At 39.4% G+C, this 16515-nt stretch overlaps 1 protein-coding gene across 4 annotated transcripts in view; it reads left to right on the plus strand.

The window, feature by feature from the left end:
- The window catches only part of NF1 (neurofibromin 1), a 96518-nt gene that overhangs the window by 9385 nt on the left and 70618 nt on the right, over positions 1-16515 (plus strand). For 2 of the 4 annotated variants that reach the window (XM_063342550.1, XM_063342552.1), the window contains exons 3-15: positions 2213-2296; positions 4580-4770; positions 7086-7192; positions 7452-7519; positions 7759-7834; positions 8336-8493; positions 9153-9326; positions 9509-9631; positions 9928-10002; positions 12623-12754; positions 13665-13709; positions 15297-15431; positions 15981-16094. In XM_063342550.1, the coding sequence (XP_063198620.1) occupies positions 2213-2296; positions 4580-4770; positions 7086-7192; positions 7452-7519; positions 7759-7834; positions 8336-8493; positions 9153-9326; positions 9509-9631; positions 9928-10002; positions 12623-12754; positions 13665-13709; positions 15297-15431; positions 15981-16094 (1482 nt within the window). The remainder of the gene's footprint in view (positions 1-2212; positions 2297-4579; positions 4771-7085; positions 7193-7451; positions 7520-7758; positions 7835-8335; positions 8494-9152; positions 9327-9508; positions 9632-9927; positions 10003-12622; positions 12755-13664; positions 13710-15296; positions 15432-15980; positions 16095-16515) is intronic. The other 2 variants (XM_063342551.1, XM_063342553.1) reach the window with 1 other exon arrangement.

A 16515-nucleotide genomic window follows, 5' to 3' on the forward strand; every position in this document is an offset into this window, starting at 1 on the left:
GGATGCGAGGGAGGATGTTTCCGGGCCACGGGAAGATGCTGCAGTTGGCTGGGGTGGTGCAGAGGAGTGCAGCAGGGCTAAGGAGCTGCCCGGCACCACCGTAGCCATGGGTTCTCCCCCTCTTCTGTCCTGCCAGAGCATCACCTGCCGGGAATCATCATGGGAAAGGAAGAAGGGGAAAAAAAAGGGAAAAGGATTTAAAACCTAAGCTGTTTGAATTTTCCAGGCTGCTTGAATGTTTTAGTGTGTGTGTGTATAAAATATATATATATATATATTTTAACAACCAGATGAATTTCAGTCAGAACCTTGTAAGAAAAATCTTTGAAAACAATCTCCTGTCTAATACTGCCACTATGGACTCGTACCTCCAAAGGGATACCTTACTAGTCAGTAAGAAAAGTGAATGACAAACGTGGAGTGATACACATCTCTTCCATTTACTGCTTGATACGGATCTCAGCCTCTCATTAAACCATTTAATGTTGATACTTGAGGGTAGGACACTGGTGTGAAGGGATGAGATTCAAGGTGGTTTTTCTACGAGTTCCCAAAGAGAAATCTTTAGAGCCAGGTGTCTTAGTAGATGGTTCCCTTCTGCAGGCTGGTTTTTGTTCTGCCTCCAAGGGAACCGTGAAATGATTCCTGAAATCCCTCAAAATATTTGACTCATCAGCATCACTAAAACTGTCTTTTAAAATAGCTCTCAGTGGAACCAGAGAGAAGAGAAACCTAGAAAGAATAAAAAAGAATGTGGATGTCCGATGTGTCCACTCTAGGAATACAACTGTTACCATCAAGTTGAGTAAATGGGAAGTTTAGGAATCCTTTATGAGGAGAAAGACGCAGTTTGTTTTTCTTTTTTCATGAAGGTCTGTTTTGGGTTTGTCATGAGAAAAGTTTAGTTCATTGAGTTTTGAAGCCGTGTGATCTGTGATCATGTGGAATCTCCACAAACAGGTAACAGAACTGGCCAAACTCTAGCGGTACCTTTTTTTAATGGTTTTAGTAAGACAGTTTGCAGCGAGCTCTTTTGGATGTCAGCTGTGTAGAGATGTGCATCTGCTAGAACACTACAAAGGGTTGATAAAATCAGAACACAGGTTGCCCTACTGCTAGGGATTTTGGGCTGCTTAAAGCTACCTGTAATCCCTTTTGAGGGAGAACTTATTTTGATTAAACTCCATAGGCTTGAAGGAGTGTGTGAATGTGTAAGATGATTGATAAATAAGAAAACTATACAGTAAAGACAAGGTTCTCTATATGATATATAGATCTGGATAGACCTAGCTAAAAATGTCAATAAAAAAAGTCAATGTTTGCTTTGCACTGAGGAGCAAGACTTAACGTTTTTTATGTTGGATGGACTGAGGTACTGTATGAATCAGCAGTACTTTTGAAGGATTTCTATAGCGGAAACAAACCAGGCCAATAGGCTGTCATAATGGTCTGACGTTTAGGAAGCCATCTTGAGGGTTTGCACTCTGCCGAAACTTGGACTTAGTTGAGCTCACCTCTCCCGTGGTTTAAAATACAGCTTCATTTGGGTGGCTTCTACACGTGTTCCACATGTAGGCAGTAGTACCAGTATTTTTTTGGCTAAATCTTTTCTGCTTTATTTTGCTGTCTTAATATTGCTGGAACTAGTCACTATTGTTGGCAGTTGAATTGGGTGCTAGCGTAAACAGCCGATGGAATTCTGCCCTCCTGGATCTGAAGCGTGGCGTCTCTTTGGAGGGTCTCACCTGTTTCTTCCTGTGGTCTGTGCTAAATTTTGCAACACTCTCATAAGCTTGTCGGTATGGATTTGGTGTAACATCAGTTCTATCAAGATGTTGGCAATGAAACATATAATCGGAAAAGAGTCAGCAGTAATTGATACCAAAATAGTTTCTGAAAAGGTATAACCTTCATTTCTGAATTAAATCACAGGCCTGATGGAGGTGCGGGGCTGCAGAGTACCTCCAGTCTTACTTTGCGGTAACTCTTTGTTCCTTACTAGATTTGGCATTGCGGTCTGGACAAAGATATTTCTTCAGCAATGAGGTTTTAATTCCTACTTTAATCTGATTTTTGCTGGCTTGATTTCTAAGCTCAAAAGCAGAGCAGTAAAGGAGCTGAAACTGACTGTGCCACTTTGCTACGTTACTTGAATAGGTTACAAGTCACATTTCTGTGTCTCAGATGAATCCCATCTCCTTTCTACTTCTAGAGAATATTTGGAGAAACTGCTGAAAAGAATTTATATCTGTCTCAGCTGATTATCTTGGATACACTGGAAAAATGTCTGGCAGGGGTGAGTAGGCTTGCATAAGCAATTGCTAAGTTGGAATCCAATGAGTTGGAGACGACAAGTCAAATGCTTGCGTGTCTGTTATTACTGGTACTAAAGTTAAAACTCGTCTGATTTAGAGTGAAGTAGGATTAATGCCATTTAAAAAGTACTAAAACTTCCTATAAATGCAAGTGGTTGATATAATCGATAAATTAAGGATTTGTGGGGTGCTTTTTTTCTTGCCTAAAATTAGTGGTTTTTTCAGCTAAATAGATTCAAGGAAACTTCTGAATTTGTCCTTCTTACTACTCAACTAACTTGTAGAGTTATAAGTAATGATTTTCTTTTAATAATTTGTTAAGAAGAATTGCAGAAAACTGTACTCAGAGACATGTGTGAACTGCACTAAGGGAAGGCACAAACCAAAATGAAGGATTACATGTGGTTCTGACACTTTGCTAGATTTTTATAAGCCTTGAATGCTTGTGGCGTATTCTGCTCGGTGTTTTTTGAATAGATGCATGAAAACACTTTCATCCCGCAACTAAACCCAAAGAAGTAATGTGATAGTAAATCATGTTAAAAGTAGCAGGTAATTCAGTAAAAGTTTTATGCTGGTAAGTTTCCTGCATACAGTGTTCATTTTTCTTTAAATTTCTTAAAACTTTAATTTGGTGAAGTAGGTTTTTTTTGTGTACATACAGCAGAAACTTCGCTATCACTGTTCTAAAGATTACTTTTGCAGGTGTTTCCTAGATTACATTAGTTAACCATGTCCAAACTTCCACTGGGAGCCCAGTGCTGAGGTTTCCAGTCAGAGCTGTGCTGCGAGGCAGTTTCCCGGTACCTCTGGGATGTGAACGGTTGTACAACTCGCTGTGCTAAGCTGTGTAATTGCAAAGCCAAGCTTTGCTGTGAGCAACGTTTGCAATGGTTCATTCCTTTAACAGGAAAGGAATTATTTTTTTTTTAGAGCTGTATTCCTGGATGAATGTCATGAAATCATCTAAGCTCTTTGCTGTTTCCCTGCAACAGTTTTTGAAGTTTTTCTTTCTTTATAAGGTAATGACCTTATTATGGTTAGATTTGTCAAGTGGCATATCTTCTATTACAGTACTAAAGCAATCTGAATAATTGTGAATTCTAAATTCACAAACGATCCAGGTAAATACATTTTCCAGAATAATTTTCAGCATTTACACCTGAGGTAAATACCTCTTTTTGGCACTTTTTGTGTCTTTGATGCAGTGAGTCAAAAAAACTCTTTTAACTTTGGAAAATAATTATTTTAAAATATTTCTTATATGTGTATTGTTTGAAACCTTAGTGTTTTTTCTCCTGATAGATGATATTTGAACAGCCTGTAATTGTGCTGAATACTTCTTGCTTTGTCAATTCAGATGAGAGCAAGTTGAGCCAGTATATGTTTAATAAGACTGAGCCAAAGTTCTATACAAAGAGTGTTGTGTTCTGTGATATCTTCAGCCGTATTTCTTGCTCCCTGTTCTTGCTTAATGTTTCATCAAGTTCTCATGGCAACAGGACTCAGGTCAACTAAGTGGGAGTCGCTGAAACTTCCCAATTCCCTATGGTAAATTCATTGGTAGAATTTTAGAAGACTTTAATGCTGACCCTTCTGTTAAAACTTGCTCTTAGTAGAGCAAAGTTTCACTTTGAATTCTTCTGTAAATAGTTTCCTTATGTCTCATACTGTGCAAACTGGCAAAAATGAGATTTTTCTTTTGCAGGAAAGTTAAGCCATTTTTGACTCATATAGAGCAATCCCAGGCAAGAGCAAGGGAGAAGCACCTCTTTTTCGGTTCATTTTTTTTGTATAAAATATTTGCTGTCAAAATATAGTGGTTAGAATACTACCCAAAAGAGAAGTAGGGGTGGGGCTTTGCCCTTTGAGCTTCCGTTCAAAGCCAAGATAGTTAATGCTGCACTGCTCCAGTGTTGATCCGCAAGACCAACAGCGTGCATTCGTCAAAACAGAAATGTGCTTTACTTGAAAAACTAGTTTGATATTTTGATTGATACTTGATGACATTGATCAACTTGGTGTTCCTTCGTATTTTGGAGACTTAACTGAAAATATAAGATGGTTTGAATTATATGGGTTATTGTTTAAATGGCAAGAAGCTGGTTTTGGTGTAGACGACTTACAGTATGCTCAGGGGTAGCCTGTAGGCAGAGTCAGAAGTTCAGATTCAGGTCCTGTGCCTACTAGTGGCAGATGCTCCGTTTTTTTGCCTCCAAACCTTCAAAATGGAATTTCATGAAAGACTGAATGTTTCTTTTTAGCAACCAAAGGACACCATGCGACTAGACGAGACCATGCTGGTAAAACAGTTGCTGCCAGAAATCTGCCACTTCATCCACACTTACCGTGAAGGGAACCAGCATGCAGCTGAACTGCGAAATTCTGCCTCTGGGGTTCTGTTTTCTCTTAGCTGCAATAACTTCAATGCTGTGTTCAGCCGCATTTCCACCAGGTAGGTGTTTTTCAGTAGCCTGACTGAGTGTATTAGAAAATCTACTAAATACTGGTGTCTAGAACATCTGTCATGAATTCTAGTTTTCCCAATTTCAGAAAAGTTAACTGTTTAAATGATATTTAATAAGATAGTTCTTCAGTGAAACTCCCTCTACCTTTCAAAATTTTACTTGAGTTTCAGGTTACAAAACAAACCTGTTTTGTATCCGTTCTAGGTTGCTGCCAGCATATTTCCTGTGAGCTGCATTTGTTGCTGGTTTAATCTGTTGCCTTAAGTACAAGTCAAATGCCATCCTAGAGTGAAAGTAATGATAGCTCAGCTGAATAAGTTGAGTAAGTTCTTGGTGGGTGCAAGGATTTTTGGGAAAAAATGGATGCTGAAGATAATGGCTTTTATCCATTTACTTAGCAATTTAGAATGCAAAATTTCTGATTGTCTACAGCTGTGTTGGAGCCCCAAGGCTGTTTTCCTTCCTAATTTTTCCTGCTTGAAGGCTTTTATGTTAAATCTATCTTATGCCTGAAGGGGACAAAACAGCTGGACTGTTTGTTAGTTGTTGGAAAAGACCCATTTGACTTCTGACTGACTTGAGTTTCACAGCACATTCACTGTAAAATAACTGTCTTTGCTGCTGTTCTTAGTGAGAAGAGAGATAGACCCAAGGCTTCCATTTATTCTCTGCTCTTTTTGCCCTGTTCCAGGTGTCTCTGATGCTTCAGAATGTTTCCAGTCCACTAGAGTTGTGTATTAAGCTTTTTATTACTGAAATACTTTGATGTTTTTTGAAAGTTGTTTGAAGTAGCTTAGCTGCAACAATGTGTGATAAGAGCTAACATCATCCTTGATTTATTAAAAGTGGACCTTGGGCAACCTTATGTGGTCCCATAGCAAGGAGCATGTCAATTTAATTGAAACAAAGATTTATATAGTCCTTATAATGTAAAAACACTTCCATTCCAATGTTTTTGAAAATATTTGCATTTTAGAAGTCAGTCTAAGATTATTCAATGATTTTAAATTTTAAGTATTTTAAAAACTTTTACAGAGCCTTTAATAACTTCTGTTTCAGGAACATAGACTTGGCAGCTAGCATGAAGGATGTGGTTTTACTCAATAGGTTGATTATGTTTTGTTGCTTATGGAAATGGAAACAATTTCTTTTGCTCCTTTTATAGGAAGTATTTTTCAGTTGGAATTTTTTGTCAGTCTTTGAATCTCATCCGTGAATCTATATTTCTTCATATATCTGTAGCATGGTTTAGTTCTCAAGCTCCAACCCCCTTCTGACCGTCCATTTGAGGTGGAACAGTGCTTTTTCCCTAACCTGTTTTTCCCTTCAAGATGGCCTGTGCATAAGTAGTTAAATATTTGCCCAGTTGTTGCTGATCTCCACGGGGGTCAGCTTGCCGACAGTCAGCGGTGCTGCTCTCTTGACCTGTGCTTCCTGTTTAGGCATATTTCTAGGCCTTGTGCAGCAGCTGGGGGATTTTTGGCACGAAAAGCAGAGCAGTGGGGACCTTCCCATTCCCAGCGAGGGCTGTTAAGTTTCCCTGGCGTTGGAGAAATGAAGAACTGCTTTTGTGTGTAGTACTGGAAATCACATTCCATGTCTAAAACACATCTGTAGCTTTGGAACGAGACATGGCAATCTTTAGTTTGTGAGAACATACGATTTAGTTATTAGTGGCTTAGTGTCTGATGAGATGTTTGGTAAATCATCTAATACAAAAGTGTGAAAAGCTGCCGTTGTGTTTAAAATGGTGTGATTAAACTTCACCCTGTTTCTTTAGGCCAGAAAAACATGGAGCTTCTTTAGCTTACAAAGAGCGGTTGTAGTTCACTTCAGCGATATTAAGTACCATCAGTCACGGCTTTACTCTTGAGAAATTAGCTGGGGCAAGACTTGCTGTTACGGAGCAGTAGTCTAAAGGTGTCATGATTGCATGAGTTTAATATTTAGATGAAATATGACAAGTTTACTGCTACAGTATGGTGATAACAGAAGGACTTAGGCAGATCTTGGGCATAGAAAGACTGTCAGCAGATGGTATTGGTATCTTGTAAGACTCATCACTAGTACTTCTAGATCCATTTTCAGTATGAGTACGGAATAAGACTGTGATATTAACTCCTAATCATGCAAGGTCTGACTTTCATTTCTAAACCTCGAAAAGTTTAGCTGAGGAGATCATATTATGTGAGGAGATCATATAATATTCCCCTGCTATGCAAACGTACAGACTCATAGGTATGTGTTCATACCTCTCTGACATAATCTGATTGAGATGTTAGTTTACTTTGCATATTTTTAGATTACAGGAACTGACTGTTTGTTCAGAAGATAATGCTGATGTTCATGATATTGAACTTTTACAGTACATCAGTGTGGATTGTTCAAAACTAAAACGACTCTTGCAAGGTATGATTTGAGCCTGTGTTTTGAAATATTTTTGCCTGAATGTGGCTAGTTAGAGATGACACAATGGTAGTCATATGTATATCTTTTTATTGTGTTTTACTCCAAATAGTCATATATATACCAAAATATTTAAAAATACTTAAGTAGCATAAAGACTTTGGTTTAAAAATTGCTTTGCGCTTCAAGGGTCTTTTATAATCTGTGTTGCTTTTTGGAACCAAGTTTCTTTTCTAAATGCAGAAATGTTTTACCTTTACAGAGACTGTATTCAAGTTTAAAGCCCTTAAGAAAGTAGCTCAGTTAGCTGTTATCAACAGTCTTGAAAAGGTAGGTATTTTAATATTTATCTTGTTTCATTGCTTATTTGCAGACTTTATCTAGTTTAGCAATAGCTGCAATTTGGTCATTTACAATGAAATATATGTTGGTGAATCACCGATGCATATGTTTTGCAAGAAATGTTGAATGATTAGAAGTAAGAGTAAAATCTCTCTTCATTTAAATACATAATTCAGAAAAAATATCTTTAAGCTCTGGAACATGAAAATGTTTTGTGTTATCTGCAGGCATTTTGGAACTGGGTGGAAAACTATCCTGATGAATTCACAAAGCTGTACCAAACCCCACAGACCGATATGGCTGGTAAGGCAGAACAAATGACATTGCGTTCAAAAGTTGGTTTCTCAGACATCTCCACACTCACTTGCATTTTGTGCCCTCGTTGCTTCTTGTGCAGCCTGCAAATAAGAAACACATTTCTGTCAACCTTTGTCAGGGCAAGTAAGGGTATGTTGCTATCTCTTTTCTTTCTTGACTCACCTTTTAAAGGGATTCATTTTGTGGCTTGCAACACAAAGAAATAAACCCCAAAAGATGGCAACTCTTTAAATATATAATTTTCATCTTGATACAGGGGAAAAAAAAACTTACGAGAACATCATCTGTATTTGTCTCTAGTCAAAAAGAGGAAAAACGATATTTTCAGGAAGACCGTGTCTTTAACTGGGTTGATTTCATCCCCAGTAATGTGCAAAACAGAACTTTTTTCTGTGTAGGTGGAGCTATCCTTCTGCTCCTTTATAGCTATTCTTTACCTTTTCATAATTAAAGTTGGTCTTGAACTTGGGGTTGTATTTTATGCAGATTGTGCAGAGAAGTTGTTTGACTTAGTGGATGGCTTTGCTGAAAGCACAAAACGTAAAGCAGCAGTTTGGCCACTGCAAATCATACTCCTGGTCCTGTGTCCAGAGATAATCCAAGATATTGCAAAGGATGTGGTAGAGGAAACTAAAATGAACAAGGTAAGAGAAGAAAAGTATGCGAATTCTGGTTCTGATTTCTAGAGGATGCTTGTCTCTGCTTACTCTGTATTTCAGGTGTATTTTATTTTGTCTTTCCTGCCCAAAAAGTACATTGCAATTCCATATGTAAATTTCTGCACCCTTTTTAAGTTCTCACCTAACATATGTTCTTTCACTGTCAATAATTCATGCAGATAGTATGTCCCAAGCAATGTTATTTCAGAACTTTTACATCTCCTTGGAGATTTGAATCCTAGTGATGTGATTTTTCCCCTGCCCCCACCAGTAACAGACTTAGCGTTGCTTCTAGCTGGCCTATATTGTACTGATCTGGGCTTCTGCAGCGTGTACTGCGTGTTCCGTAACTGCAGTCCCTGTAGCAGATGTTGAATTTGATGTGGCTGCAAACATTACGGTTAAGAGTAAACAACCATCTACCTTTGTGCCATTCTGATTGCCCTAGATCGTTCAAACGGAATGTCTGTAATAAACATAACTGCTCCAGAATGCTGCATCAAGTTGTTTTTTGCAATCCCAATGCCCATGATTTCTGATCAGAAAATGCAATGTTGTTTGTTTTTAATATTTAAGGATCTAAAAGTCCTGACCGCAGATGACCAAAGCTCTGGTTGTAACTATTCCTATTTTGAATTCTGCAGAAACTGTTCCTGGACAATCTCAGGAAAGCACTTGCAGGCCACAGTGGGAGCAGACAGCTGACGGAAAGTGCTGCTATTGCGTGTGTTAAACTGTGCAAAGCGTCTACCTACATCAACTGGGAAGATAATTCCGTCATTTTCCTACTAGTGCAGTCCATGGTGGTAGATCTTAAGGTAAAAATGTCTGTTTCCTAATTGCAATGGAGAAACTAGGATTTTAAAATACTGAAATAAACTTTTAATTTCTCCTTAATAGAATACCGTAGTGTTTTTCAGTGGGAAGTTTTGTGTTGGAAAGTAGACAAGAATAATCTTGGTATCTGATTTATATATTTTTATTCTTTTGAAATACATAGAATTTGCTGTTTAATCCAAGCAAACCTTTTTCAAGAGGCAATCAAAATGCGGATGTGGACCTTATGATTGACTGCTTAGTTTCCTGCTTCCGCATAAACCCTCATAATAACCAACACTTTAAGGTGAGAACACTACCTACTGGTAAGTCATTCTCCATGTACTATTGATGACCTGTCAGTTATAAGCCATGTGCTAACAGCAGCTGGAAGCTCATAAATAAGTTCAACTGTATAAATAACCCTTAGTAATAAATGTCTGCATGTTTTCATAAATCTTTTCTTAGACGGTTAGACTTTCTCATGTTTAGATTTGACAGCTGTCAATTTAATAAAAAGGCTCTGGTATGTTATTCAGCGTGATAAGAAAGATGGTAAAGAAAAAGATGTTCCTAAGTGTCTTTTATGTATTTTTATTGTAGATCTGCTTGGCACAGAATTCCCCATCAACATTTCATTACGTACTGGTAAATTCACTCCACCGAATAATCACAAATGTAAGTTCTGAAAGTATTTAATCAACCCAGCAATCTGCGGCTTCTATTCAGATCAGTATCTGCTTGTTAAATACAATGTGAATGGTAGACCAAATCTCGGTGCCTGTATCCGCACAGCAAGCGTTGCTTGCTAATAAGGAGGGACACAGACATCTTTGTTCATGCTGTCCACCAGTTGGGTTCCCAGTTTGAGAGCTTGTATTCCAATATAAAATTTCAATACAAATGTCTTTTAATACCTCTCATGTGGGATGATAGATGAGTCTTATAGTCTCTGGTTTTCTAATAGGTACTGCTTTATTGATAAATGAAAACCGCCCTCAGGACATAGATTGTTACACCACCTTCTACTACTCCTAGTATATTGACACGGGAACTTAGGGGAGGAGCTGGCCTCATGGCTTTGCTCAGGGAGTTGATCGAGTATGAATACAAACAGCGTAAAATTTTAGTAAATACTGAGTGCCAAAAGTATTTTGAAAGTTTGTGCAGTTGTTTATCTTCAGTGTGTTACTGTACTTTAAGTCAGTAAAATACAACTTTAATTTTTATACTGTTCAGAAATACTTTCCTGAAAAATAGAAAATAGAATCATAGAATCTTCATGGTTGGAAAGGACCTTTGAGATCGAGTCCGACCACACACACACAAAAAACCCCCCTACAATCTCTGCCACTAGAGCATGCCCTGAAGTGCCAAATCTAGATGTTTCTTAAATATGTCTAGGGATGGTGACTCAAGCACCTCCCTGGGCAGGCTGCTCCAGTGCCTGACCACTCTTTCAGTAAAGTAATTCTTCCTAATATCTAATCTAAACCTCCCCTGCCGCAACTTCAGACCATTTCCTCTGCTCCTGTCATTATTCACCTGGGAGAAGAGGCCAACACCCACCTCTCTACACCCTCCTTTCAGGGAGTTGTAGAGGGCAATGAGGTCTCCCTTCAGCCTCCTCTTCTCCAAGTTAAACATGCCCAGCTCCCTCAGCCTCTCCTCATATGACCTGGTCTCCAGCCCCCTCACCAGCCTGGTAGCTCTCCTCTGGACACGCTCCAGCACTTCAATGTCCCTCTTGTACAGAGGGGCCCAGAACTGAACACAGCACTCGAGGTGAGGCCTCACCAGTGCCGAGTACAGAGGCACGATCCCTTCCCTACTCCTGCTGGCCACGCTGTTCCTGATACAAGCCAGAATGCTGTTGGCCTTCTTGGCCACCTGGGCACGCTGCTGGCTCATGTTAAGCTGGCCGTCCACCAGCACCCCCAGGTCCTTTTCTGCTGGGCAGCTTTCCAGCCACTCTTCCCCAAGCCTGTAGCGTTGCTTGGGGTTGTTGTGACCGAAATGCAGGACCCGGCACTTGGCCTTATTAAACCTCAGACAACAGGGCCTTGGCCCGTTGATCCAGCCTGTCCGGGTCCCTCTGTAGAGCCTTCCTACCCTCAAGCAGATCAACGCTCCCACCTAGTTTGGTGTTGTCTGCGAACTTACTGAGGGTGCACTCAATCCCCTCATCCAGATCATTGATAAAGATATTAAACAAACCTGGCCCCAAAACTGAGCCCTGAGGGACACCACTGGTGACCGGCCGCCAAGAGGATTTCACCCCATTAATCACAACTCTCTGGGCACGGCCATCCAGCCAGTTTTTAACCCAGCAAAGAGTACACTTGTCTATGCCATGATTCGCCAGCTTCTCCAGGAGAATGCTGTGGGGGACGGTGTCAAAGGCCTTACTAAAATCCAGACAGACAACGTCCACAGCCTTCCCCGCATCCAGAAGGCGGGTCACATGGTCTTAGAAAGAGATTGGGTTGGTTAAGCAGGACCTCCCTTTCCTAAACCCGTGCTGGCTGGCGCTGATCCCTTGGCTGCCCTGCACTTGCCGTGAGAGCTCACTCAAGATGATCCTCTCCATGATCTTTCCTGGTACCGAGGTCAGGCTGACAGGCCTGTAGTTCCCCGGACCCTCCTTCCGACCCTTCTTGTAGAATAGAATAGAATCAGTGTTGAGTAACCAGCTTTACGTAATTTACATAACGTTTTCTATTTAATTTATCCCAACATTGTAATGAAAACACTATATTTAAAAACAAAAAGTGTTTGTTTTTAAACATTTGTTTAACATCTAAACAAAGTGCCTCCCCTTTTAGACACTTTTACAAATACGGGAGAAAATGCTACTGTAGACGTGGTGGTGTATCTGTGGTGGAATAATACAGCTTTTCAGATATTATCAAGCACTTAAAATACCAATTTTCTATCTTGTTTAGTGTATCACGATGAATTGAGTGCACATTATTTGTTTTGAAGTATTACTAGCATTCAATATCCTGAAATCTACTGTGGTTTCCTGCATTCATAGTTTCAGAGTTTGTGCTTGTTCAGAAAGCAGAGTAATATAGTAAGGAGCTAAGGTGGAAGTCTTGCTTCTGTTACAACTTGTTTAAGTATGATGAGTTGAGGTGAGAAAACAAAATTAACATATTGGTAATACTGTGTAAAATACTCATGTAAAGGTTAATTATACTACAGCTTTTGCAACTTTTAGAGGTATAAAATAAATCCTACTCTAACTCATATGTTGCCAGTTTATGGTCTGAGCATTCCTGTGTTTTCGTTCCAGTCGGCGCTGGACTGGTGGCCCAGGATTGATGCTGTGTACTGCCATTCCATGGAGCTCCGCAGCATGTTCAGCGAGACGCTCCATAAAGCCATCCAGGGCTGCGGGGCACATCCAGCAATTCGCATGACTCCGGTAAGACATTTAAACAAGCTGTTAAAACACAAACCTGTTGCTTTGCCTGCATCCCCATTCCATTTCAGCTTTTTTATTCATTAACTTTAGACTGGAAACTAGAGGGGGGAAGAACATTGCAATCCAAAAAGCAACAGAGAGCCATACATGCTCTGTGAACTTTGCAGGTTTGGTGTATTGACTGACTGTTTCTAGCCAGTTACTGATGTATCTCAGTTTTCATGCTGCTTTTAAACTGGCAACATAGAAATATTTCTTCTGTAACTGTCCTCTGTGGCTAATTCTTCATTTTAAGCTTTCTTGCTGTGTGAATGGCCAGGTAATATGTCCATTCGTGTTTAATCTGAAAAACAAAAGCATTCTGTATGTGAAGATAATTTCTGAAAACTGCAATGCTTTTACCATGATTAGCATGAATATTTCTTCTTTTCATTTGTCTTGCTTGCTTTCCGTTGAGCAAGTTGACTGGTCTTGGTGACAGCAACAAAGTAAAAGATTTCTCAACCAGTATGAAATAAAGTCAATATTCTTGGTTGTCTTAGAAAAAATATTGAGTAAATTCAAATTTGTAGTTTATCCAAATTTTTTCAGTAAGTTCACATGCAGCTGCATTGCCTTTCTTCTGAACTTCCTATTTAGGACTCTCGATGTGTCAAGTGAACTTCATTGGTTGTTTTAGAAGAAGGCCTAAAATGATACATGAAAATACTCCTATCGGGCTTCTCAAATGAAAGCAAATGATCAAAATACCTTTAGTTGAAAGCCACAACATGTTTAACTTGCTTTTTACATGTATATATTAATCTGTTGAGAAAATAGCAACTCTGGCAACTCTGACATTGATTGGTGGTGCTTTGTCTTCTGCTTCTTATTTTCCGTTCTTAATGGCGGCTGTCGCTCACACGGTCAGATGCCAACCAGTCACTGTTTTGCATGGCAGTGGGCCTCTGTTGCTGTAAGTATGACCCATTGTAACTACCGCAGAAAAGCCTTTCCTTGCTCGGCCTTTTCTGTGCATAGTTACCGCTGCAGTCGCTCCATGGGGTAGCGTGTTTCACCCAGGAAAGCAGGGCTGGAGGAGACCTCTCAGCACTCTGCTTGGCGGGGGCCAGGCCATCCCTCTCACGACCACTTCAGCTCCTTCCTGGAGGGAAAGGCTTTTTATTGGTTCTGTTCTTTTCTTTCTGCCCCCTAATTTTCCATCACGATGCTCTTCCAGAATCTGCCCGCTCTGGTGGTTAGAACTGTTTTCTAATTTCCAGCCTAAACTTATTTATGTCTAACTTATCCCCATTTGTTCTTGTTCTGGTGTTGTCTGTTAGCTTCAGACTGGTGTTTATCCCCTTGATATATTTGCAGAGAGCAGTCAGGTCCCGGTCTTTGTTTATTGATAGTCTTTAGTTTTGATTGTGTAAAGTAAATAAATCACTTCACAGAAGCGAATCAGCTTCTTTTGCCATGTGCCTCTTCTCAGAATTCCCTTAATGAGAATCTTTTGTCTTTGGACATACTGCGGACCAATTAATGCAAGTTCACATTTTTTTATATATTTATTTATATGTGTGTGTATATATATATATATATAAACAGACACACATATATAGTATTTTTCACAGACTTTAGTGTGCATCCAAATTATTTTTGTAGTGATCAAGAAACTGCAGTTGATTGCCATACAACAGGGTTTGCTTTGAAGGGTTGTGCGCACTGTAGGATCGAAGCATAAACTCAGTATTTTAAATCCTTACGACTGGTAGCATCCATATACACTTATTTCCCAGCCAACGCTGGATGACTCTTTGTTAAACATATCGGTCAGACATTGCTGCTTGCATTCTGTTGTGTGACCAGCAGTGGTAGAACGTGACATAGTTCACACTGGAGTCAAACCAGAATACGTTATGTGAACGCTCAATACGTACTTAGAATGTCCTCCATTTCCCACAAGGAAGTTGGCTGGCACAGGAGTAGTTTACTGATTTTTCAGATGAAGTGAGATCTGTTTTTTTTTATTTACTTAAGCAATGCACAATGTACCTTGTGGAAACTGAGAGGTGGATTTTTCAGAGGCTGTAGAGATGAAAATGCTATCATCCAGACTGTGATTATGGCAGAAAATAAAGAGAATATTTTGCCTTTGGAGAAAAGTTCCCCGCCCTCTCATGTATTCAAGCTTATTTGGAAACATTTATTTTTATTTCTTTCTCAGACCAGAGAAAATCCCTGTAAATTCTTTTTGTCCCTTTTATCCATTTTTCTTTTGCCACAGTTTCTTATGCAAAAACTTTTCTTATGTCTACGTGCAGCTCACTAAAACAATTCTTAAGGAAACTTTAAAGCTATAATAAAGTGATAGCATATGCAAAAGGAGATTTTCAAGTAGAAGGCTATGTGACCATACTTCAGTGGATGTTATATACTTTTGAACTTTTTCATTAATTGTAGATTATAAGATCAATACAATTCATAGGATGTTTAATAATAATTACTGTGTAGAGTACCTTACTGACAATGACTGTTTTTTTTTTTTTCCTTCCATCAGAGTCTTACATTTAAGGAGAAAATGACAAGCCTTAAATTTAAAGAAAAACCTACTGATTTGGAAACCAGAAGCTACAAGTTCTTGCTGTTATCCTTGGTAAAACTGATCCATGCTGATCCAAAGCTTTTGCTCTGTGTAAGTATATCATACTATTCATTTATAGTAAAATTTACTTTTGAAGCTACTAAATCAATAAAAATTAAAAAGATCTAGGCATCTAGGATACTTCCCTACTCATTTTTTTTCTCTGGTTATAATGCTTCTGTGCTTTCAAACGAAAAAGACAAAACCAAAAAGAAACTGTAAGAAATTGTACAGAACCAGAGCAACACAATGAAAGGGAGAATAAAGCTCTGTAACTCTGCAGGGGGTGGGGCAGGATCGGGGAATACAACAAGAAAAAAATTAAAATAAGGGGGGGGAAATTAGTCATCATTTCAGTGAGTGGAAAGATCTTCCATTTTCTCAGGTCTGTTTATTGTTTAATTTAAAAATATTTAAATTCTGTCAAAGATATGATATGCAAGGAGTATCATAGCTTAAAAAATAAAAAATGAAGTACTCTCTTAAAGATCCAGAAATCCACCTAGTTTAATTACAGGAATGCCTCTGAAGCAGTCGGTAACTTGGTCAGTCATAAAAAAGTTTTACAACTTAAACTTGCTTTTCCTTTTTGCTGTTTAGAATCCAAGGAAGCAAGGGCCTGAGACGCAAGGCAGCACGGCGGAGTTAATTACGGGCCTTGTGCAGCTCGTTCCGCAATCCAGCATGCCAGATATAGCACAAGAAGCCATGGAGGTAAGGGGGGAATGGTCTTCATGCCAAATGACTACCGCACAGACAAATCAAGGCTTTTGTAGCAGCTCTGAAGTATTGATTAGCTGTGGAGTTCTGTGTCTCAGAGTTCGCTCTCTATTGGTTTTTTTCCTAAATGTCTCCTGCACTGAGAGTTTTGCAGGAAAGGCCTATGAGGAAATATCAAAAAGCACCTGCACCTCATAATGTGGCCTGTTCCTCCCCGATGTCGATCAGCTGCAGCTTGACAGTTCCTCTGCTCCATCCTCGCAGAGAACACCATCAATCTCACCCTTTCTCGCTGTGTTTCTAAACGGCTGTGAGGAAAAGGCTGACATTTTCCTCACAGTTGGTCCTGCGTGACTGGGAGGTGGGGGGGATGGAGAGCATACAGGATACCCCAAGGCTACTGAAATCTTCCCGC

The sequence above is a fragment of the Chroicocephalus ridibundus genome, chromosome 7, assembly GCF_963924245.1.
Source record: "Chroicocephalus ridibundus chromosome 7, bChrRid1.1, whole genome shotgun sequence".
Classification (NCBI taxonomy): Eukaryota; Metazoa; Chordata; class Aves; order Charadriiformes; family Laridae; genus Chroicocephalus; species Chroicocephalus ridibundus.